General features: G+C 35.1%; 1 protein-coding gene across 1 annotated transcript; it reads left to right on the top strand.

Annotated features, from left to right (window-relative positions):
* The first annotated feature begins 2,557 nt into the window (after positions 1-2,557).
* Positions 2,558-21,240, top strand: LOC129256913 (mitogen-activated protein kinase 14-like). The gene is made up of 8 exons (XM_054895132.2): positions 2,558-2,721; positions 3,386-3,463; positions 8,245-8,359; positions 9,170-9,241; positions 10,440-10,516; positions 11,424-11,548; positions 13,838-13,965; positions 16,578-21,240. The coding sequence occupies exons 1-8, from the start codon at positions 2,614-2,616 to the stop codon at positions 16,637-16,639; spliced, it is 765 nt and encodes a 254-aa protein (XP_054751107.1). The 5' UTR covers positions 2,558-2,613; the 3' UTR covers positions 16,640-21,240.
* The last annotated feature ends 560 nt before the right edge of the window (positions 21,241-21,800 follow it).

Consider the following 21,800-nt stretch of genomic DNA (forward strand, 5'->3'; position numbering starts at 1 on the left):
AATCAATTATTAGTGATCCTTTTGCATGAGTTTCGGGGGTCACATGATCAAGGCCATCAAGGGTCAATGAGCTTAGTACCGTATTTTATGATCATATGAATGGTGTGTTTTGTGAATATTTAGTCATCTTAATTGTTTTCAATTTGAATCATGTAATGCAGGCGAGACTGCCAGAGGCATTGAATTTGTTTGGGTGTGGATTGGACTCTATGGAGGGCAGAGTTTCAAGGTCTCAGAGGTCATTAAATACCTTAAAAACATGTTTCTTATGATAGTTCAAGAACCATTAGATGAATGTATTTGGATCATGTATGCCTCTGGGACCAACAATGAACATTGGTATGGGGGGGGGGGGGTATAGAGGTAAAAGGTTCAAGGTCACAGAGGTCATTATATTTTTAAATATCTTGTTCCACAATAACTCAAGAATTGTGTGATGGTCATGTAAGGATATTGGAGTGATGGTAATCTAACAAGTTTTTAGGTGACAGGTCAAAGATTCAAGGTCACAGAAATCAGTGTTGTTGTTGTTTGGTTTTTAATGGTGCTCTTATTCAATATTCATTTTAAGATTTGAGAAGTATAAGGCCATTAGTGTGGTTGGACCTACATGTACCCCTTATAAACCACTTAATTTTCAGAGGATCGTGTCTGCGAAAATATTAACCAGTTTAAACTTATTTTCATCACAATATGCAGACGTGCTTTATCAGCAACAAGCAAATGCAGCAATTTCCAGTTTGCACAAATGCACCCTTTTTTAGGATAGACCATCCGCCATACACTAATTTTATAGCTGTTCCTTGTTGCATTGGCCAAATGTTAAATGACTCTTTCAAATCAGTTTTATGATGTCATTACGCTGGTTGGTTGTCTCGCATCTTCCACCGCAAGCTCCAACATGATTCAACGATTAGTGACGGATAATTGTTCTAAAAACAATTTATATGGGATTTTTTTTTCTCCCCTTTAAGTTTTTGTCCTTTTCATTCATATAGACACTGCGCTTACTCTCCCATGCGTAACCTTTTTAATATGCAACAAAATAAATAACGCAAGGTGGTCGGTTAAAAAAAAGGTGGAGTATACATGTATGTGGTGGACTCACTCTGTAAAATGCCTTTTACTACGTGTGATAGCTCAGCAACTGTTTGAGGTATCAATTTCAAAATTTGAAGATGTATGCTTACTAGGTCCTGTTGCATGAAAGTTACTATTGTGGTAACTTTGTCATTGAATGGTAATGGCACTCAGCCAATCAAAATCAAGGAATCTATGCAAGTTACCAATGGATGGCAAAGTTACTATAAGAACATTGTCACTCCTGGTGGGTGTTTCATAAAGCTGTTCGTAAGTTAAGAGCGACTTTAAGAACGACTGGTGATCCCTTCTTGCGGTAAGTGGTATATTGAATCGGCGATGGTTTAGCGCGTAAGAAAGGATCACCAGTCGTTCTTAAAGTCGCTCTTAACTTACGAACAGCTTTATGAAACGGCCCCCAGGGTCCTGTTGCATTCAAGTTATAGTATAACTTGAATGCAACAGGACCATAGATGGACAATGTTCTGAAGTGGACACCTCCACATATTCCTGGAAGAATCAAACAATATCTCATCTAAATGAGATTAACTGGATGGTTTTTCACAATATTAGAACAGGCCTGCCAACTACTCCATTTTTCCAGGAGTAACCCCATTTTTAAAATTTTTTATCAACCAAAAAGAAGAGTACTCCGTTTTTCCATTTATTTAAGATGATAAAATAAATCAGCCCATATGTTGTGGGGTATGGGTGTGTGTATGAGTGTTAGAGTAATATAGTTTTTCAGCACTTGTAATTTCTCAATGTTTAAATATCTATAGGAAATGCTAAACATGTCTTAATGAAAAAAAAAATGAGGGAGACCCACCTGACATCGAGCAAAAAAATTCTCACCATGCGACTAGGACTCCTTTTTTTTCAAATGTCGGCTGGCCTGTTAGAATAAAGAATGCAATATAGTTCAGATGTGGCAATGGCTGGGGCATAAATTTTGACTGTGTGCAGTCGAGAATCCATCTATAGTTCAATCTAAAATATTGATATGTAGGTTGCATAGTTTACAAGCAAAGCTGTAATAGTCCTCGTGCTTCTTTTTTTCTCCTCTTTTTCATTCTCCTTTCTTTCTCTTTCTCCTCCTCCTCCTTTTACCACTCCTTCCCCTTCCCCTCACCTGTTATCTTCTCATTCACCTTCTTTCGGCCCCTTCAAATGAAACTTCTTCGACTGCTTCTTCTTCCTCTTGTTCTTCGCCTCCACTACCTCCTCCTTCATCACATTCTTTATATTTTCTTGTTCTTCTAAATTGATTAAAGTTGAATTTGAAAAAAAAAGGTGTTATTACCATGATGGATGGTGTCATTACCATGATGGATGGTGTCACTTAGAACCTTTCTTCCCTTAAATTTTCTGATGGTCAATCATTGTAATATCACCCACCCGGCACTGTTTTCACTAAAAAAGACTCTGGTGACAATCCTGGTACTGGTTATGATTATTTTATACTTTTTTTATTCATAGGTAATTTGCCTGCTGGACTGTTTTACCCCCAATCCTTCTTGTTTAGATGTGTACATGGTAACCACTCTAATGGGAGCAGACCTTAACAACATAATCAAGTGTCAGAAACTCACTAATGACCATGTCCAGTTCCTCATCTATCAGGTTCTCAGAGGTCTCAAGGTAAGTGTGTTAACCCTAAAAGCTTTATTGCTAATAGGCCCTTTTGCTATTTAAAATGTGTAGATGTCTCTTTCCTTGGAATTGGGGAACAGGGTATTTCTTTCATAAAGTAGAATACTTGAAATCCAATTAGTTGTTACTATATCTAGCAAGCGTCTGGCAAGCTTTCAGGTTTTCAAGAACAAGCCCTGATAAAAAGTTTGCATAAAATTTAATTATTTTGACATAAATATTGAATCTTGGAAAACAGTTTGTCAATATTCCTCATGGCTCATTTCATTCATCAGAATACTGTGTTTATCATATCATTTTTTTGCAATCATTTGAATATTGTGGTCTGTGAGACATATGTCATAAAATTCATCATTGATACGTGTCATAATAATGAAATTATCACTATTAACAGCTACCTAAATTGTGTGGAATCGATTGCAATAGCATACTTTTCAAAGAATTTTATAGTTTTAATGACATGTTTTAGTTATGTTTTAATAGGACCCTTGATAAAATAATTATATTGTGTACATTATGTCCGTGTATCTGTCAGATCAACGATAGAACATATTTTTCTGATATGTGTTTTTGTACATGTCAATTTAGTTTAAGTTAATTCATTAGAAACTTCATTAATTTGATTTTTAAAAAATTTCTCTTTCTGTGCCAGTATATTCATTCTGCAGGTGTTATTCATCGAGATCTAAAGCCAAGTAATATTGCAGTCAATGAAGACTGTGAACTCAAGGTAAGCAAATAACAGTTATAACACATAACGGTTATGGTCTATGGAGTCAAAGGCTTTTCTAAAGTCAATGAAAACCATAACAACTGTGAGGTACTTTGCTCTGGCACAGTCAAGGATTTTTCTTAGTTTCAGAATATGATACGTGGTGGATCTGCCTTCTCTGAAACCGTTCTGATTGTCTCTAAGCCTCCTCTCAATATCTGGGGGGTGTTTCACAAAGATTTAAATACGACTTAAGGCCACCGCACACCTTACGACTGTTCGCGATCCAATTTTGGAACAAATTGCATTTTGCTCATTTTCTGAAAATGTGAATGGAACATATTTTATTTGAGGTTTAAATTAATTGAAAGAATACTAATATAACCATTTTGAAAGATTGCAAGCCTTTATTTAAAGGCCAAATTAGTTTTAAATCGTAGCCAATCGTACGACTGCTATGATGCATTACGACTAGATATTAAATTCGCTTTTATTCTAAGAAGGATGATAGCATAGTCGCAGATTTGAACATAGGTATTCGTACAATGATTTAGAACATTACACATTAAGATATTCCAAGTCTCAATGTTATCATCAAATTCTACTACATTTTTTCTGAAATCGGGTCGCAGACCAATCGTAAGGTGTGCGGTCGCCTTTAGAGTCGCCGTTAAATATCGAGTTGCGTACGGTATGATAGGCTTGACCGCATTGGTCAGCTCGTGTCATGAAGACGCGTTGTACTGCGTATCTGTCAATAAGATCGCGCGTTGCATATCATGTACGCGTCAGCATTTGAGTGCGATTTAAGTCATACTTAAATCTTTGTGAAACACCCCCCAGGTTGGATATGGATTAGAATTATCCTGTTGAGGGTCTTTGCAAAGATCGAGGGTAGCGAGATACCCTGGTGAGGTCACCTTTCTTTGGGACTAGGACTATGTTATCATCCACTGGTCTGATGCAGTACCATTATCCTGGAGTTACAAAACTCCAGGATGATATTGAAATCACACCTCGTCATCACTTCCGGAGTCACCCCATTGTCTCCACATGCCTTAACTTTGATTTTGCTTCTGGCTCTTTTAAGCTCCTCACTGGTAAAGGGTCATGTCTCAATATCCATTTCACTAAACAGATAGATTATCTCTCCGTTGCTCTGAGTAATGGAAGGAGGTTGTCCTAATAGTGTTTCAAAGTGGTCCTACCACTTTCTCTTCCTATCCTTGGGGCATTTACCGTGGATCAAATTTGAACACCCCTTCTTCCTTCCTGTAATTTCATTGATGATTGATCAACTTTCTTTACACTTGTCAGCTGCACTCTCAATTCATCTGATCTAGTCAATCAGTGCTTCTTCTCTTATGTTAGTGTAAGTGTCACATAGATCAATTCAATGTATTTCATTCTCGATTAAAAAAACAAATGTAAAGCAATATGTAAGAAACTATTTACAAGCAAGAGTAAAAAATGAAAATGAAATGGGGAACTGTATAAATAAATCCAAGACAGTCAGACGGCAGGTCCCAAAAAAGTGGCTTCTTTCATCCAAGTGATATTCATGACTTGAGATGTTTTGCATATTTAATGAGCTTGATGCCGACCAAAACACCTCTTTTCATTCGGTCATTGCTGCTCTAATTGTGCATCGAATTTCATGAATTTGGTATCATTGTAAAGAAGAAGAATCATTCTTTCAGGTCATGTGTTTGAATTTATTCAAAAATTTTGTAATATAGGTAAAAATTCTGATCTAAAATATGCTACATAATAAATATTTTCACCTGACAAAAGCTGCTATTTTCACACTTTATTTTTGTTTGAGCCCGAATGCTTTTTAGATCATGATAAAGCTGAATATGTATGCTTTAAAATGATATAGGTTTCAAAATAAGAATTGGTTTAATCGGGTCAAGATCACACTTTTCATTTGCCAAGTACATAAAGCAGCTTGAAAACAAGAATACTGCACTCTGATTGGTCAAAGAGACCACACACTGGGAAATTCCAATGGTTCCAGTGCCTGAGTTCATGGGAAGGTCACACTTCCCATGTGGTAATCTCCTCGAATACCCCGCGCCTGTTGTCCTGTGAACCTCATCCAGCCAATCAGAACTCTGGATTTCATGCAAGTACAAAATTTCAGAAATCTCGTCTTGTACCTTGGTGGGAAAAGTGTGATCTTGACCCGATTAAAAGGTGCCGCATATCAAGAGTGGCATTGTGAGAAAGTACAGAAGTTCAGCTTTATGGTGATATAGATATCATTGAGGCTCAAAATAAAAAGTTTTGCACAATTTGCAAAAGAAAACAGAGGAAGAATATTCAGTTTTTAGGCACATTTTAAGGCCAGAAATTTACTTATTTAACAAAATATTGTAGACAAAATAAATGACCAATATGAAAGAGTAACATTTACTCTATCTGATGGTGCAATAATATTTCATTTAACTTGAGGTTAAAACAGGTAAATTCTTAGAGAAAGAAAATCTCACGAATAACAAGATTTTGCAAGGAGGAGGATTCAGCCACGAGATGATTTGGATGAATCTGGCCTTTTTGCTCATTAGCATAGGGACCTGCGGTCTGACTGAAGAGGTCTTGTATAAAGTGCAGTTCCCAGAACATTGATAACATTGACATGGTAAAAAAATAATGAGATAAAGAATCAAATGTGATATATGTTAAAAAAGAAAGAAACAGAAAAAACCCACAAGAGCGTGTCAATTTACAAGAAAAAAATAACTATACATATTTGAGATATAGATACTGCCTCAATTTTTTTCTTAATGTCATAACTGATTTGCTTTCAGTTACATCACTAAGGGTGGAATTCCAAATCACAGAGAAATTATGTTGTACATATTTCGTTACAGTATTAGTGTTAACTGGCCATACCTTAAATTGGGTATTGTGATGTCTTCCTATTTTTATGCAACATTCCTTTTTGTCTTGTCAGAAGGATCTGTTTGAAATTTATCTTTGTCATCTGTTGTGGGTGCGTCGTGGTCTAGTGGTTCTGACTCTCGCCTTTGAAACAGAGGGTCGTGGGTTCGAATCCTAGCCATGGCGTGTTTTCCTTCAGCAAGAAATTTATCCACACTGCTGCACTTGACCCAGGTGAGGTGAGTGGGTACCCGGCAGGAGTAATTCCTTGCATGCACTGAGCGCCGGTGATGGTAGCTCGAGCTAAAGCCAGTGTAATAATAGCAGCGCTTTATAAATCCAGCTATTATTATTATCTCTCAGTTTTTTCCTAGCTGCATATACTTTGGGGTTGTGGGAGTAGTCTTCCCTTTTCTTTTTAATTTTCGTCACCAAAACCTCTCCCACCTCTGTGACTACAGTAGTGAGATATCCATATCTCCTCGTCACACTTTTCTTACTCAAATGTGATGAACTGTCCTCGTCTTTGTCGTCCTAATGCAAAGCATTGGGTCTATCCCAGTGTGTACCTCAACTGTAAATCATGCTCCTTCTTGAATGCTTCCCAGTCATGTGATGTTCTTCTGGGTTAGCTTACCTGGACATCACTCGTGACAAGTCTGTGGTCACTGACTAGTGGACTGAAATAATAATAGGATTCTGAGATTTGGTTATCAGAGATTTCAGTCCCCATCTTTTGCAGGACAAAATTGATTTCTTTGTCTTGGAAAGAGCAGATCTATAATATCCCAGCCCTCTGCGCAGCTTTAGGTTGGCAGAGTTCTTCAAGTTCTTCAAGCTACACTGACTGCCTCCTTCAATCCTGAAGATTCTTGCAGTATTGTAGTGCCGGGGACCGCCAGGTGCAATGCACTGGGTGAACACCCTACTCTTTGACGAATAGTGTATTGGTTTTAACATGCAGAGGTTGTGACTCTCCTATACACGGGACCAACATTTGCGTCCTTCCGTTGGACGGAGTGTTTTCAAACTGCATTCACACCCGCACTGAACACAGCGGTGAGGCACGCTTACACACAACGCTAGCATCAGTTTTTTGTTAGACGTCTTCCGACATGCTGCAGGACTTGAACCCACGCACGTTGAGATCTAAGATCTTATCCGGAACAGGCGCTCTAACCGACTGAGCTACGCTGCCTCCCTTGACAGTGTAGTTAGGGGCTTTAACCCTACTGCTGTCAGTTATACTTTCCATGGTTCTTTCAATAGCTAAAAGTTCCTTACCGGGGCCATTCGAGTGAGGCAATCATTTAACCTATAATTGGGGCCCAACAATGTATACTGCTCTGGGATAGAGCAGACCTGGGAGTAATGGCAACTCCACATTCCCCACAACTCCAGAATTGAAGCCTTGCCACTGGATGCAGTTTAATGTCATACCTATGAACTGGTAATGAAGTGGAGTAATTACTTACACATTTGGGGGTATTTACCAAAACTAAAGATAGGCTTTAAGAGGAAAAAGACTTGAAATGCACCCAAAGCACAAATTCTTCATTAGTGTTTAAAAAAAAACCTAGGAAAGCAGAAAATAAATAAACATGGCAAAAATCCAACTGATAATGAATTTTGTGAATATGAGTAATTCTACTTTCATGTATAGGGCAAATGATATGCTATCAATAAATTTCTATTTTGTAATTGTTCGTGATGATTTATTATGTTTGTAATAATTTATATGATTTCTAAAAATAATTCCCTTCATGGAACATAGGGAGCTGTTGGCATATATGTAGGACTTCACAGAAATAAAACTATGAAAGTCCATATGTTTTGATGCACAGTGTTAATAAAGATTGCATTTTAAGCCCATCAGTATGACATGAGATACTGAATTACTGTTTCATTCACAGATCCTGGACTTTGGATTAGCACGTAGCACAGATGAGGAAATGACAGGATACGTTGCTACCAGATGGTATAGAGCACCTGAAATCATGCTCAATTGGATGCATTATACAGATAAAGGTAAGCAGTATAGGATTGACTGAGTTTAGGACTGATTTAACAGACCTTCTCTGGATAATGTTTGGATGGACAATGAAGGGTTGCATTCCTCAATTAAGTTAGATATATACATAGTGGCAAACTCTGTCTGATGCTCATCTCCAGTTTTACTAGCAAAATAAATATTACTTTGATTTTAATATAGTGTCTAATTTCATCTTTCATTATAAAGAGGTGTGTCCAATATCATCTCACTGGCACTCATGATTTCTATAGCATTTAAGAGTATTTCTGAAATTAGTTGTATGACCATTTTCAACCATTTGGTTTCAATGCATGATTTTGTATGATTGGAAATGTCACAAGTAGTGGCACAGCCAATTGTGAAAGCTGTGACATTAATGCATACTATTTCCTCGCTGTTTTGCATTTATTTTGCAAATTAGTACAATTTCTATTGACGGATCCACATTATTTTTATGTGAATTATTTGCAGGTAAGTTGATAACAAAAGGGGTATAAATCAAATAATGTCTCAAAGAAAAGGTTATCAAATCCTATCTAAATCTAAAAAAATGATATGAAGTGATGTTTGTACATGTACTATATTTTAATATTCAGCATTTAACACAATTTGAAAAAAAATTGACAAAAATTTGACAAGTTATAGATATTAACTGGATAGGCCTATACACAAAAAGGTCCTGCTCACAGCCATAACCGATGTCTTGCATTTCCAGTCCAGTAAATCTTCCTAGACATATACATGTAGTCTTCACTCTGTTTTCTTTGTTTTTATAAAGAAAATTTATTATTTTCATTTTTTTACAGTTGACATCTGGTCAGTAGGATGTATTATGGCAGAGATCCTCACAGGAAAGACTCTTTTCCCAGGGAATGATCGTATCCTTTTCTTATTTTCTCTGTATTACATGATTTTTTTTATTTATTTTTATTTACTATTCTGCAGTAGCATTGAGGTCTACAATTTTGCTGCAATAACTATAATATTCTTAAGATTAAGAAGGCATGATGCTAAGTTGGTAAAGTTGAGGAAACGGATTGTGATGACCTAGGTTTGATTCCCACTTGGGTGCTCTTTGATTAGGCATTTGTCCTCATTAACTTGTTCATCAGAGAGGACCTTAGCCCTAAATGGCTCGGGGGAGGGGGGAATCCGCCCCCTCTACATTTTCACGATAAGTCCACCGCGCTGCTTGCTGACTTTTTACTTTCAAATCTCGCACAACTTTTGAGACCAAATTTGCGTTGCCCTGGTATGCGGTTACGAAATTACGCAACATTATGTAAGTGCATGTCTGACCCAAAACTGCCCAAAAACGTGAATTCATGTACAAATCAAATGCAAATTGTATATTTAGTCAAAATTCATAAATGTATCATTATTTCTACTTGTACTGATTAAACTTGGATTAATTTTGTCTTTTTTATGATCAGAATTCAGTCCGCAACAATTTCCATCGAAAAAACAATAGAAAAAAAGTTTTTAAAACAAATACATAAGAAATTTAAAAAATACATAAGAAATTTTTTTTTAAAAATAAGAAAAAAATTGCGATACCAAATTTTTTAAAGTACATTTGATGGGGATCCTACAAAAAGTCAGTGAATAAAAACATAGCAGTTTTGGGGCCGTATGATAGTTGATTAGAGAAAATGTTTTATTTCATGCATAAATTAGCATAATTAATTCATCAAATAAAAAATCTTATTTAAAAAATATTAACCACACCTTGTAGTTTTTGTCGCACACTACCACCGTGAAAATTTTCGCAGCGCTCCTGCGATCGAAGGCCGAGATCTCAGGGGGGCGGAACCCGCCCCCTCCCCCCCCCCCCCCCCACGGCTGTCAGATGGGTCCAAATAACCCGGCTCTTTTAGGGTTTAAGCCTTATAGCAATATAGCTCTTCTTGTCTTTGTCTCAGAAAAAATTATAGAAAGGTAACCTTTACATTATAACATTTATTTTGGGCAATTTAATGACTCCAATTCAATGTTGTCAGCAATTAGAGATATGTTGCTTGAGATATTTTAACATTTAATGCAGCCATGTATGTTCCTTGACAGCGTTTAATACAGACATAAACCAGCTGAACCGTATAGTCAAAGTTACAGGGATTCAGGAGACCTTCTTACAAAAGATCACAAGTGATAGTGTGAGTTATCCACATATACATGTATAGTATAGAATTAGCCAAGTTGTATGAAAACATTTTTTAGAAAATGTTATTAGTTTTTAGCTCTTCCAGAATTGAGGGCCAGATAAGTTTATGCAGTGGCGTGGTTTCCATCATCCATCCACAATGTGGAACTGATAAAATGCATATTTTGTCATTTAATGTCTGATTTCAATTCTGTTTGCTTTATATGATAGCACCAGGTGGAGGATACAGAAGTTTTGCACAGAATTTTGAGACTCATTAAATTAGCATATTTATGCATATTTTTCAAAATTCATTAAAAAAAATAATTCTTTATTTGACTGATTTTGATCCCCCCCCCCCCATAGTTCACCAAACTTCCACACATATGTCTGAAAAAGGGACACTTCCACAGTTCCAATTTAAAAAAATAAAAAATTCATTCACTATAGTGTCAACTGGGCTAAACTATTTGCCAGATTTATAAAAGATGAGCACCAACACCACTGATATGCTAGCAATTTTAAATTGTTATAAAGTTATTGATGTTTTAAATTTAGTTGTAATTTTCAAAGGGAAAATGTTGGTATTTATTAATACCAATAATTATATTCCTTACAAACAATGTTATCAGTTGTGTTTCAGTTTTGATTGGCTTATGTTGTAATTGTGTTGTAAAATAAAGTTCCTAAAATATGATGAGCAAAGTGGATTACAGCTATCGGATCCAATGCTTGTTTTGACACTGCACATCTATATGATATTTTTATATTTTCATAGTTTTATAATTGCTTCTCATAGAAAAAAAAATGATGGTTGCTTTGTATGTAAATCTATGTAAATTTCTTATAAGAAATGAAATATTGATGAATCTTCATGGAATTCAGTCTGTATCTGGGGTGTTGTATCTCATTTTTAATAGGCAAGGCAATACTTGATGACACTTCCTGCATACCCAGCATCGGATTTTAAATCCATCTTTACAGGAGCTGATCCTGCAGCGATTGATCTTCTTGAGAAGATGCTTCAATTAGATGATGATAAAAGGTATGCATCACAAGTGTTATAGTTTAAGTTCTCAAAAGATCAGAGACTTCTCAATTATTTTCCCCATTGGTACCCATTGGGGAGTCACAGGTTAGTAATAAACTTTTGCACTGATAAGAAATTTGCAAGAAAATAACTGTCAAATAAGTTTATCTGTTAACAATTAACTTTCTGCATCTAGAAATAAAGGCCCATTTTTTATATAAAGGTAGTATTGAATCACTGGTCTGATAATTTGGTTTCTGCAGATTTCAGCACTCATGTAGAAATTTCCTAGAAAAGGCATTGTAAATTATTCATGAACAGATAAAGAAAATCTAGCTTTATTAAAAGGGGAATTTTACCCCATCAAGCAGTGCGCGACATTGGCACTGGTCTGACAGTCCCAGACCGGTAAAAATGTTGTCAGGCAAGTAACTTTTCAGAAATAGCCAGATTTACTGGTCCAACATGACCAATTAAAACTATATCTGACACAAATAATATTTTTTTTCTCTTTTGTGGCTCTGGCATCCCACAAAAATGGCTATATAAAATTGAGAAATGGCTCTCATGAATAGTGTTGTGTGTGTCTACTGTTTGCTTTGTGTTGTTTAGGGGGTAGGGTAGCAATAAGCAATAAAAGACAGCAAAATAAACTCAAATCTTTTTACATAGGTTTGGACCAGTAAAAAAATTGGAAAACTTAGTTTTTAGTCCGACATGGTCAGGTCGGACCAGTAGAATCAAAGGGTTAATTTGGAGCCCTGCCATCAAGTAGTTGATTTGAGCAAAAAGACCAAATTAAAACAGGAAGAATGCTGAATATCTCGTCAAAATTGAATGTGAAATAAGAAAGTTTTCACGTATTAAACTTTTAACTTATTTTTTACAAAACAGTTATATGTGGTACATGTAATCTGTTTAGATTATATGCGCTTGTCATTTTTAAACCTTATTTCTAATATCAGGACTCTGGATTTCATTATACTCGGAAATTTCAGAAATCTTGTCTTGTACCTTGATGGGAAAAAGTGTGATCATTGCTCAATGAAAAGGTGCCACATATCAAGAGTGACATTGTCAGAAAGTATAGCTTTATGATGATATACTGTATCATTTACGCTCAAATAATTTTTTTGGCCAAATTAGCCAGAAAAATAGGAGAAGGAAAATTATATTTTGAGGCATCTTTTCAGGCTTAAAATCCACTTATTTATCAAATAATTTATACAAACGAAAGAACTGCATCAAATGCTGGAATAATTTTATTTGACTTGAGGGTAAAGTGCTTAAATTCTTAGAGAAACAAGTAGAGCTTGAACTTTGCATTACGAGAATCCTGTGTTTAAAAAATACCCCACCAGCTTATAACACAGGAACTCCATTGCCTTGCGTGTTGTGTCAATGGGAGCTCAGGTGGGGTATTTGAAACCCCAATTTCAGATTTTGGGAGAGCTTCATTTCTCTCGTTTAAACTGGGGTGGGGTTCATCTGACTGCTGATAATGTCTTGCGTGTTAGTCAATGGGAGCTCAAGTGGGGTATTGACACCCCACTTTCAGTTTTGGGGAAAGTTTCATTTCTCTCGTTTAAACTGGGGTGGGGTCGATTTAGTGACTGCAGCTGCTGATAAGAGCTGATAAAACACTGTGCATGCCACCACATCAGGCTGATGAACGGCATGGAGTGGGATTGCAGCTGTCCTTGTTACGTAATAGTATAAACAAACTCTTCAGAGCTTCCTGGCTGACAGTAATCTTGAAAGAATATATTTGTATTCTATTTGTTTTAGGACATTAGCATGTCTAAAAAAGATTCAAAATTTAGATGGAGATCGAACTGAAATTTTCAACGATGCAAAATGACCCACAATTGCCAAAATAACAATAAGTTTTAAAAAAATCACCCCCAGTTAACTCCCTCTCTCTCCCTCTCTTGCTCTCTCTCTCCCTCTCTGCCAGGCCTTATGAAGGTCACTTCTCCTTGGGGGAAGGTGGATTAGCTGGGAGAGTGCGTGGTTGTTTACTTAAGGATAACCATTCCTTGTTGATATTGGGATGGGGGGGGGGGGCGAGTGAAAGTAGCTTGGAATTTGAAATTGGGGTGTCAGAGGAGATCCATTTTTAAACACAAAGTTTCGTAATGCAAGATTTTGCCGGGAGGAGGATTCAGCCACAAAAGGATGTGGATGAATCCTGCCTGTTTGCATAGGGACCTGTGGTCTAACTGCTTCATATGTTTAGTTTTTAACATTCATAAATAAGATTTAATTATTGATGTAAGATGATATCCATCTATTTATGTGCAGGTTGAGTGCTGAGCAGGCTCTTCAACACCCATATGTTGCTAAATTTCATGATCCAGATGATGAACCAACTGCCCCTTTATTTGATGATAGTCTAGAGAACAGTGATATTGCAATAGATGAATGGAAACGTAAGTATGGATCCAAGTGCAAAATGTCATTATCATTTTAAACCTCCACCCAGCGGTAATTTTTCCATCCACCCTGTAAAGAACTTTTTGAAGGATCAACTCCAAAGTTAGGGGTTTCTGTGATCCAGGTAAAAAGTTACCCGGTTGCTTTGGGCAATATTGCCCCTGAAATGGTCAAAAGAGCCCTGGAAAATCAAATAATTCCCATTCACTGCAATGTCAAGCTTATCAAATGTTGCAGATTTAAACAGTAAGTTGTTAACAGTAGCCCTTCAAAAATGAAATATTTATTTGTAGTCTGCTGTGATCTGATTAGTTTTGGGGTATCAAGGTCAAAGTCCACAGTGGTCATTGTATACATTGACAAAATCTTGTTCTCATAGTATTATACTCTTGCAAAATATTGCTTGATTTCAAAACTGCATACCCAAGGGTTGCAAATATGGTCTCAAAAGTTGCAAGAGACCTAACAGTGTGGCACCAGCCTTTTTGCATTACAAATTTATTGCGAGATAAGGGTGAACATACTGAGCAATTGCTCTCTACCAGAACTACATGTATTAAGCACATAAATTTTATTCATACATACAAACACTGACATGAAGTCTGGTGTGAAACTCTGAGTTCTGATCTGATATGATGTGATGTGTCCTTAAAGAAACTGCCAGCTTATATACAAATTATTCACTATTTTGGAAGCTTCTGGTATTGTCTACAAAAAGAAAATTCTGCCAATTTCAAGAGCAGTCTAATTTTAGAAGACTCTTAAATGACCTCAGTGAAATTAACAATGTCAACAAAATAGCTAAGCCTATTGTTCTTTTCACTGCTACTAGTCTATTGTCTACATTCCACAAATAACAGAGATTATTCAAAGATTATTCATGTCTAACAAAGCTGTACTGAAACATTCTTAATCATTCTATGCTATGAATATCCTTAAAGAGGAAATAACTAAATAAATGAATGTAATTGCTCTTACAATTTTACTTGTATATAACACCTCCCCCACTGGGGAAAAGAAAGCTTTTACCGTAGTAAACGTTTCTTTAAGATTACCTTTTTTTTTTCTTTAACTTTTCAAAGTCATCTTGATAAATCATTTACAATTATCGTGTACAAAGGTATAGTACTAACAAACATGTTTTAATAAATGAACATCAAAGACTTTTTCTTCAAATGACACACTTTGTCAAAAGCATAAATAATTTCACTTTTTTTATACTCTTGAAAGAGCATCAGCAATTACATTATTCTTCCCTTTTCCAATTTAATGTTTGCCAGTTGGATTTGGGCATCCTCTGACATATTGATTGAAGTTTCAGACTCCTCTGTAAGCTTCATGTGACTAGCTAACAAGTCAATTATCTCTGCCTTCTTTAAACCTGGGGCTAGAGATACACCCAAATGATCACAAACTGTTTTCAAATCATCTTTCTTGAGTGACTTCAAATGATCATATGACAATTCTGTTATTGCAAGAAATTCTTCAACATCAAATGTAGCCATTACAGTGGAATATAAAGAAATACAAGCAAGTAATAACACAGTACAGTATATTCTAGAACTTTCCAAAGTTTTCCAAAATGTTTTCAATTCAAATTGGCTTTTGTTTCAAATTGGCTTTCGTTTCAAATTGGGGTTCGATTTCAAATTGGCTTTTTGTGCAAATTGGCTTTTGTTTCCCGGACAAGCCCCCAAAATTATTTGTTACGATACTGCAACAAATAACAATAAAAATTTAGTCTTAAATTTGATTTCCTTTTTTTTTATTACAGGAAATATAACAATCATAAACTAACAAAACATAAATAAATATTGATCTTACATGTACATCTCTTGAAGTGACAGATGGGCAATCCAAAGTGATGATACTATATCCAAATAAAAATCCAAGTTGGTTGGCGAAGATTCCGTAAATTAAAGTTCACAATGATGCCGATGAATAACAAGAGTCACTGTAACGAGTTGAAATGTCCGTGAAGACGATGTTGATGATGATTAACAGTCAATTTCAGCAATCCTTGGGTTGAAAAGCGTTCATTAAAACAGATTGATGATCTCGATAAGAACTGAGAATTCCTCTCTCAAAATAACTGCAAACAGTTCATTGATGGCGAGCAAATAATTCCACAGAAGATAAATGTTGTATCCCAGTTGGAAATAAGCTTTGCTCTGACATAAAGTCTGGTGTGAAACTCTGAGTTCTGATCTGATATGATGTGATGTGTCCTTAAAGAAACTGCCAGCTGATATACAAATTATTCACTATTCTGAAAGCTTCTAGTATTGTCTACAAAAAGAACATTCTGCCAATTTCAAGAGCATTCTAATTTTAGAAGACTCTTGAATGACCTCAGTGAAATTAACAATGTCAACAAAATAGCTAAGCCTATTGTTCTTTTCACTGCTACTAGTCTATTGTCTACATTCCACAAATAACAGAGATTATTCAAAGATTACTCATGTCTAACAAAGCTGTACTGAAACATTCTTAATCATTCTATGCTATGAATATCCTTAAAGAGGAAATAACTAAATAAATGAATGTAATTGCTCTTACAATTTTACTTGTATATAACATATTTCATTTTCTTTGTTTTTTCTTATAGAACGTGTTTATAAAGAAATAGTAGATTTTGTTCCAGACCAAGGGGATTCATGTATGGACTGATGTGAAGAAGTCGGCAACCAATTTCCTCATCTGTACAAAGTCCCAAGTAAAAGAAGAAGAGATTCTGAATGGTTGAAGCAAAGATTGTCATTGTTCATTATTGCAGTTTGGTATCAGTGTGCATTAAATGACTTCTTAGAATCTTAGCACAAACATGTGATTTTGGGTGTAAAGAATTCTAGCAATCCTCCCACACTGCAAAAATCACACAAGACCTGTAATTTACTCATCTTTCTCTTTGAAATATTACTATTGTCAAAACATACAGAATACATACATATTACCATGAAGTGTGTTGAATGTAGATTAGTATTTGCAATAACTGTGTTTTAAATCATTGTCAGGGATGGGATTAACGAGAATATTTTCAAGTAGAATAATTAATATTTGTTAGACAGGCAAGCATGGAAAATGAGTTTTTATAGATGAATTTCTCCAAAATAGATTTAGTTTCAGTTTTACCAGATCAATGGGAGCTTTCACAAATGAAAAATGATTGGAGGAAAGCCTTTTTTTTTTTTCTTTAATCTTTTTGGTCATTTTTTTAAAGCTTGGTGCATTGATGGTACTTTGGAGACACTAATTCATGGATATTCTTTGAATTTCAATGGATACTGGAAGTTTACAAGTATTTTTTTTTCAAATATTTATGATCAGGTATGCCACTGAATTTGCAATAACATGAGTGTATAGCTGTACAGTTAAATCAATATTTCATGATGTTTTACTGCATTTGTTGCAGATTTTGTGGTAGTGTGTACCACTGTGATGCATTTGTATATAAATAGACAGCTTGAATATTGTTGCTTTCATCTATTAGAGCAGTAAAGTTTGTGAATCGTGCATGTGGGCCATATTTAGAATGTCTTTCGTGATAGAGTACTAAAAAGCAAATAATTTCTAAATAATGTACATTTTTTAAGCATAGAGTTCATCATGTAAAAAAACAAAAATTTAGCATGTTTTTGCCACTATTGCCAGATTAATAATCAAATTACTGTTATTTTTCATGTTCACTGTCTTGCATTTAAACCGCTTCAAGTGATCTCCTTTTATACCTTGTAACTCAAACAAGTTTTGACAACAATTTAATGACTGAAATATGAAATCATTACAATGAATTGCTTCTGTTTATCTCAGTACATTTTCATCCTGTTTTTCCATCTCAGGTGGTAGCCATCTAAGGGTAGGTGGATTGTAAGAAACTTTATTGCAATCAATTGCATATTTTTTATTTGTGCTACCCATCGTATGAATTATCAAACTTTGATCAATATTAATTTTTGCAAAAGTGGATAAGCCAGGGGAGCAATTCATCAACATTTTTGTCTGACAAGTTGTTGGATCTGACAACTTCCCCCTGATTTTGATTGGCTGATAAGCACTCTTTCTATGGTAATTGTCGTATAAATAGGACTTGTCGGAGAAAACGTCCTACAAGTTCTTTCATGAAGTGGTCCCCAGATGTCAAAATGCTAGCATTGTCATTTCTGCTTTTTTTTTTTGTGCCTGACCTTCAGTGCTATAGTAACTACATGGGCTGGGCTGATCTTATGGTCTAGCTATGCAATAATATTGGTTTAAAAGTCAGTTTTGCATCAGCTTTCATGAGGAGGTAATTATTATTTGGAGACTTCATGAAGCATTGAAAATACCTTTAACAGATACATCAAGAAATTTTGGGGCCAAGCCTAATTAGACTCGCACAACTGTCAGGCCAGGTAATGTGAGACAATGATTTTACCATAAAGCACTTTCCTATGGAATTACATAACGTCTGCTCATCATAAATCTTGTTCTACCATGGTTCTACCAGGTGTAATTTATATCTAAAAGGTGTACAAAAAAAAGATGCATAACTGACTTTAACTAGTGAATCAATTCATACCTTCTATTGCAAGAATCAGACCAGCATTTTTTTTTTCTTAAAGATTGTCAGATTATTATATGATTGAATTTTAGGAACTACAATTGACTTTCAATTAATTAATAGTTTCTATCAAGCCCCCTAAGGGTTTCTAAATTTGCTTTGAAAAATCAGACATGATACTAGTAACCTGTCTATGCATATTTTCATGCCAATTTAGATATCTAAAATGGACTCTGTCCATTCTTTTATAAAAAATAATAACCAGTTCATGAATTGAAACCTGGGGCCCATTGAATAAAACTTTTTACCTGAGAAAACTCAGGTTGTTTTTACCGGAGTTGTTGCCCTGTGTTAAAGTCCATGGCAGAAATCAGACTAATCTTAGTTTTCAGTTTTTACCAGAGTTTTGTCCGGTAAAAAGTTTTATGCAACTGGCCCCTGACGTAATAAGTGCTCAAACTGATAGGTGTAAACTGCCAGTAATTATTTTCCTTGTTGATGAAAAAAAACAATTTAATGTAACATGTAAATGCAGTGTTTATTTAGAATGAAAATTTTGTTTTGCTCTCAATAATTTTTTTTTCTTTTCGCTGTGCCTTTATTATAGACTCAACTCTGCTACACGATGCTGTTTTATTTTTACACTAAAAATGTATATACATATATGTGTATAAGTTGAATTGTACCATCCCACTTATTGTAAATACTGGTAAATTGTGAAATGTTTTATATGTAAGAAGGAATATTAGATTGTATCTGAAAATCATTGGAATGACAAAATAGAATTATGAAGTCAAAAAGATTATTTATGATGCTATCAAAGTTATTCGCTTTGTATGTATAGAGTATAGAAACTGCTACTCATGTTTCTAGTTGGAAGTGGATGTTAATAGAATTGTTCTTGTTGAATTTGTCAGTCTTGAATTGAATATTTGAAAATATAATGTTTAAAAATGTTATTATTAAAGATCTTTATTTGACGTAGATTGTGATTCTTCAGAAATGTACATTCAAACTTTATAATTTTTACAATGTATGAAATGTCCTTATTTCTTGGTAATGTACATGAATCTACAATGGATATTGAAAGATTTAAGTAATTTAGGTTGAATGACATAGATTACATTTCTTTTTCTATTAAAATTTATAAGCCATTTATTGTAATGAGGAGATAAAGGATTATACTTATATAATGTCACTTAGGTATAAACACATACTCCTAATATGAATTTGCCCTTTGCATCAATTATATCAACAACAACAAAAAATTATATCCCATCAGCGTTATTAGGCTTGTTCCCATAGGATTTACTATAGGATTTAGATCGTTACTGTGGGAGCATCGTGGTTCTGAGTCTTGCCTTGTTATCAGAGGTTATGTGTTTGATTCCCACCGCAGCCTATCATCCTTTGGCAAGGCATCAATCTGCACTTTGCCACTCTCCACCCAGGGGTTAAATGGTTACCTGGTGGGACACAAAAGCCTATGGAGTATGCCTAGAGATTGAGTCTTGGAACTCTTGTTTGAATGTTCCCCAGGGAGTTGAGAAAGTGTATATATTGTGTGTGAGCACGTAAAGATCGATGGCTGGGTTATAATTACAGATGTACCTTGTAAAGCGCATAGAAACACTAAGTATAAAGCATTATACAGTGCATTCTACATAAAACTAAACCAAGAATTATAAACTTAATCACAAAAACAATAGACAAATGACCTTTCATTATAAAGCTTTGAGTTTCTAATTTCATCTGAAATAAGTTATGAGACTCTTTATTTACGCATGAGTGAGTAAAAACCATTCGGAGAAATAATACCAAAAAGTCACTTGGCGGCGGTAACAAAGTTTCAAAACGAAAATCACATTTTTTTAAAGGTCAATATCTGGTCTTTACTCCATAATTTCAATAAACAAACATGTTTTCACAGACCATCAAAGCTTTCACACAGTTAACAAAACACGTAATGCATGGCTGATGGTCAACCAAAAAAAAAGGAGTGTTGAGTATTGACAGCTAACCTGTAAAAAATTCCTTCAGTTTATAGCATTATTTGAATTCAAGCCTTATTTCAAATAAAACATTTTATTTTTTTACCATTTTCTGTGATTGAGGTATCAAAGTAAAGAGCAGATTTTGAATTTTGGGGACATGTGATTTTCTTTTTGAAACTTGGATACCACCCGCCAAGTGACTTTTTGATGTCCTTCAAACTGAGTTTGCTCACTCATGCAGAATTGAGGAATCATACAAATTATACCAGATGAAAAAAGAGACTGCTTTATAATGATAGGTCATTTGTCTATTGTATTTGTGATTTAGAAATAATTCTGTTTCATTTTCTTCTGGGACACACTGTATAAATGTAACTATTATTATGATTATTGTAAAATTGGGAAATCACAATTAAGAGTTTGACACCTCTTCCAGTTTTCATTGAAATTAATTCATTTATGATTAGATTTCCCCCGGGATTCCTTCACATAAAGTGGTTAGTTTAATAGTTTTCAAATATATGATCAGTTTGTGAATCAGTTTATACTCTTTTACATTAATGAAATCATCTGAGACATTTAAAACAAACTGCATTTAACCATTTTCATGGATATTGTAATCATGAATATTGCAATTACATTTTTTTTAAGCCTCTACTTGTGTTTGTTTTGTCCAATAATTTGAATATAATACCTTCATTCTGCTATTAAACATGGGTGGATATCTTTAATATTAATCTTCTGTTTCATTGTCTTTGTTGTGTTCACTGTCATTTTAAAATGAATTTAAATTGAAATGATTTCTCGTCTCTCCCCCCCCCCCCCTCTCCGCGCCTCTGTCTCAACACATGCCCAATCACTTTCTATCTACCATTCCACCAAAACTAAGCCTTTCAATGAGCTCACTTCTGTTCTTGTTATAAGATATTTTAACAATTTTTGTATCATTCCTCTTTCCTCCAAATACCTTTTATCTTCAGTTACATGCCATACTTCTTAGCCATATACCATACCTGTTCTGACACAAGCATTACAGAACATGCCTTTCATTCTCACTGTTAACCTTCTAACCGACAGGATCGAAGCCAGCTCACTGAACTTCAATCCTTCCAATCTGCATCATCTTGTTACTGCAATCTCGCATCCATCACCACTGTAGACTGTAGATAATATAGCAAAATATGTCCACCTTCTGGACACCTCCCATACACATTCCTCCTTCCTCCTCCACCATTACCCCATTACTAATCATTCTTGCACTAAAAAACAGTCAGTAGGCAGGTCCCAAAAAAGTGGC

The sequence above is a fragment of the Lytechinus pictus genome, chromosome 3 (assembly GCF_037042905.1).
Source record: "Lytechinus pictus isolate F3 Inbred chromosome 3, Lp3.0, whole genome shotgun sequence".
NCBI classification, from domain to species: domain Eukaryota; kingdom Metazoa; phylum Echinodermata; class Echinoidea; order Temnopleuroida; family Toxopneustidae; genus Lytechinus; species Lytechinus pictus.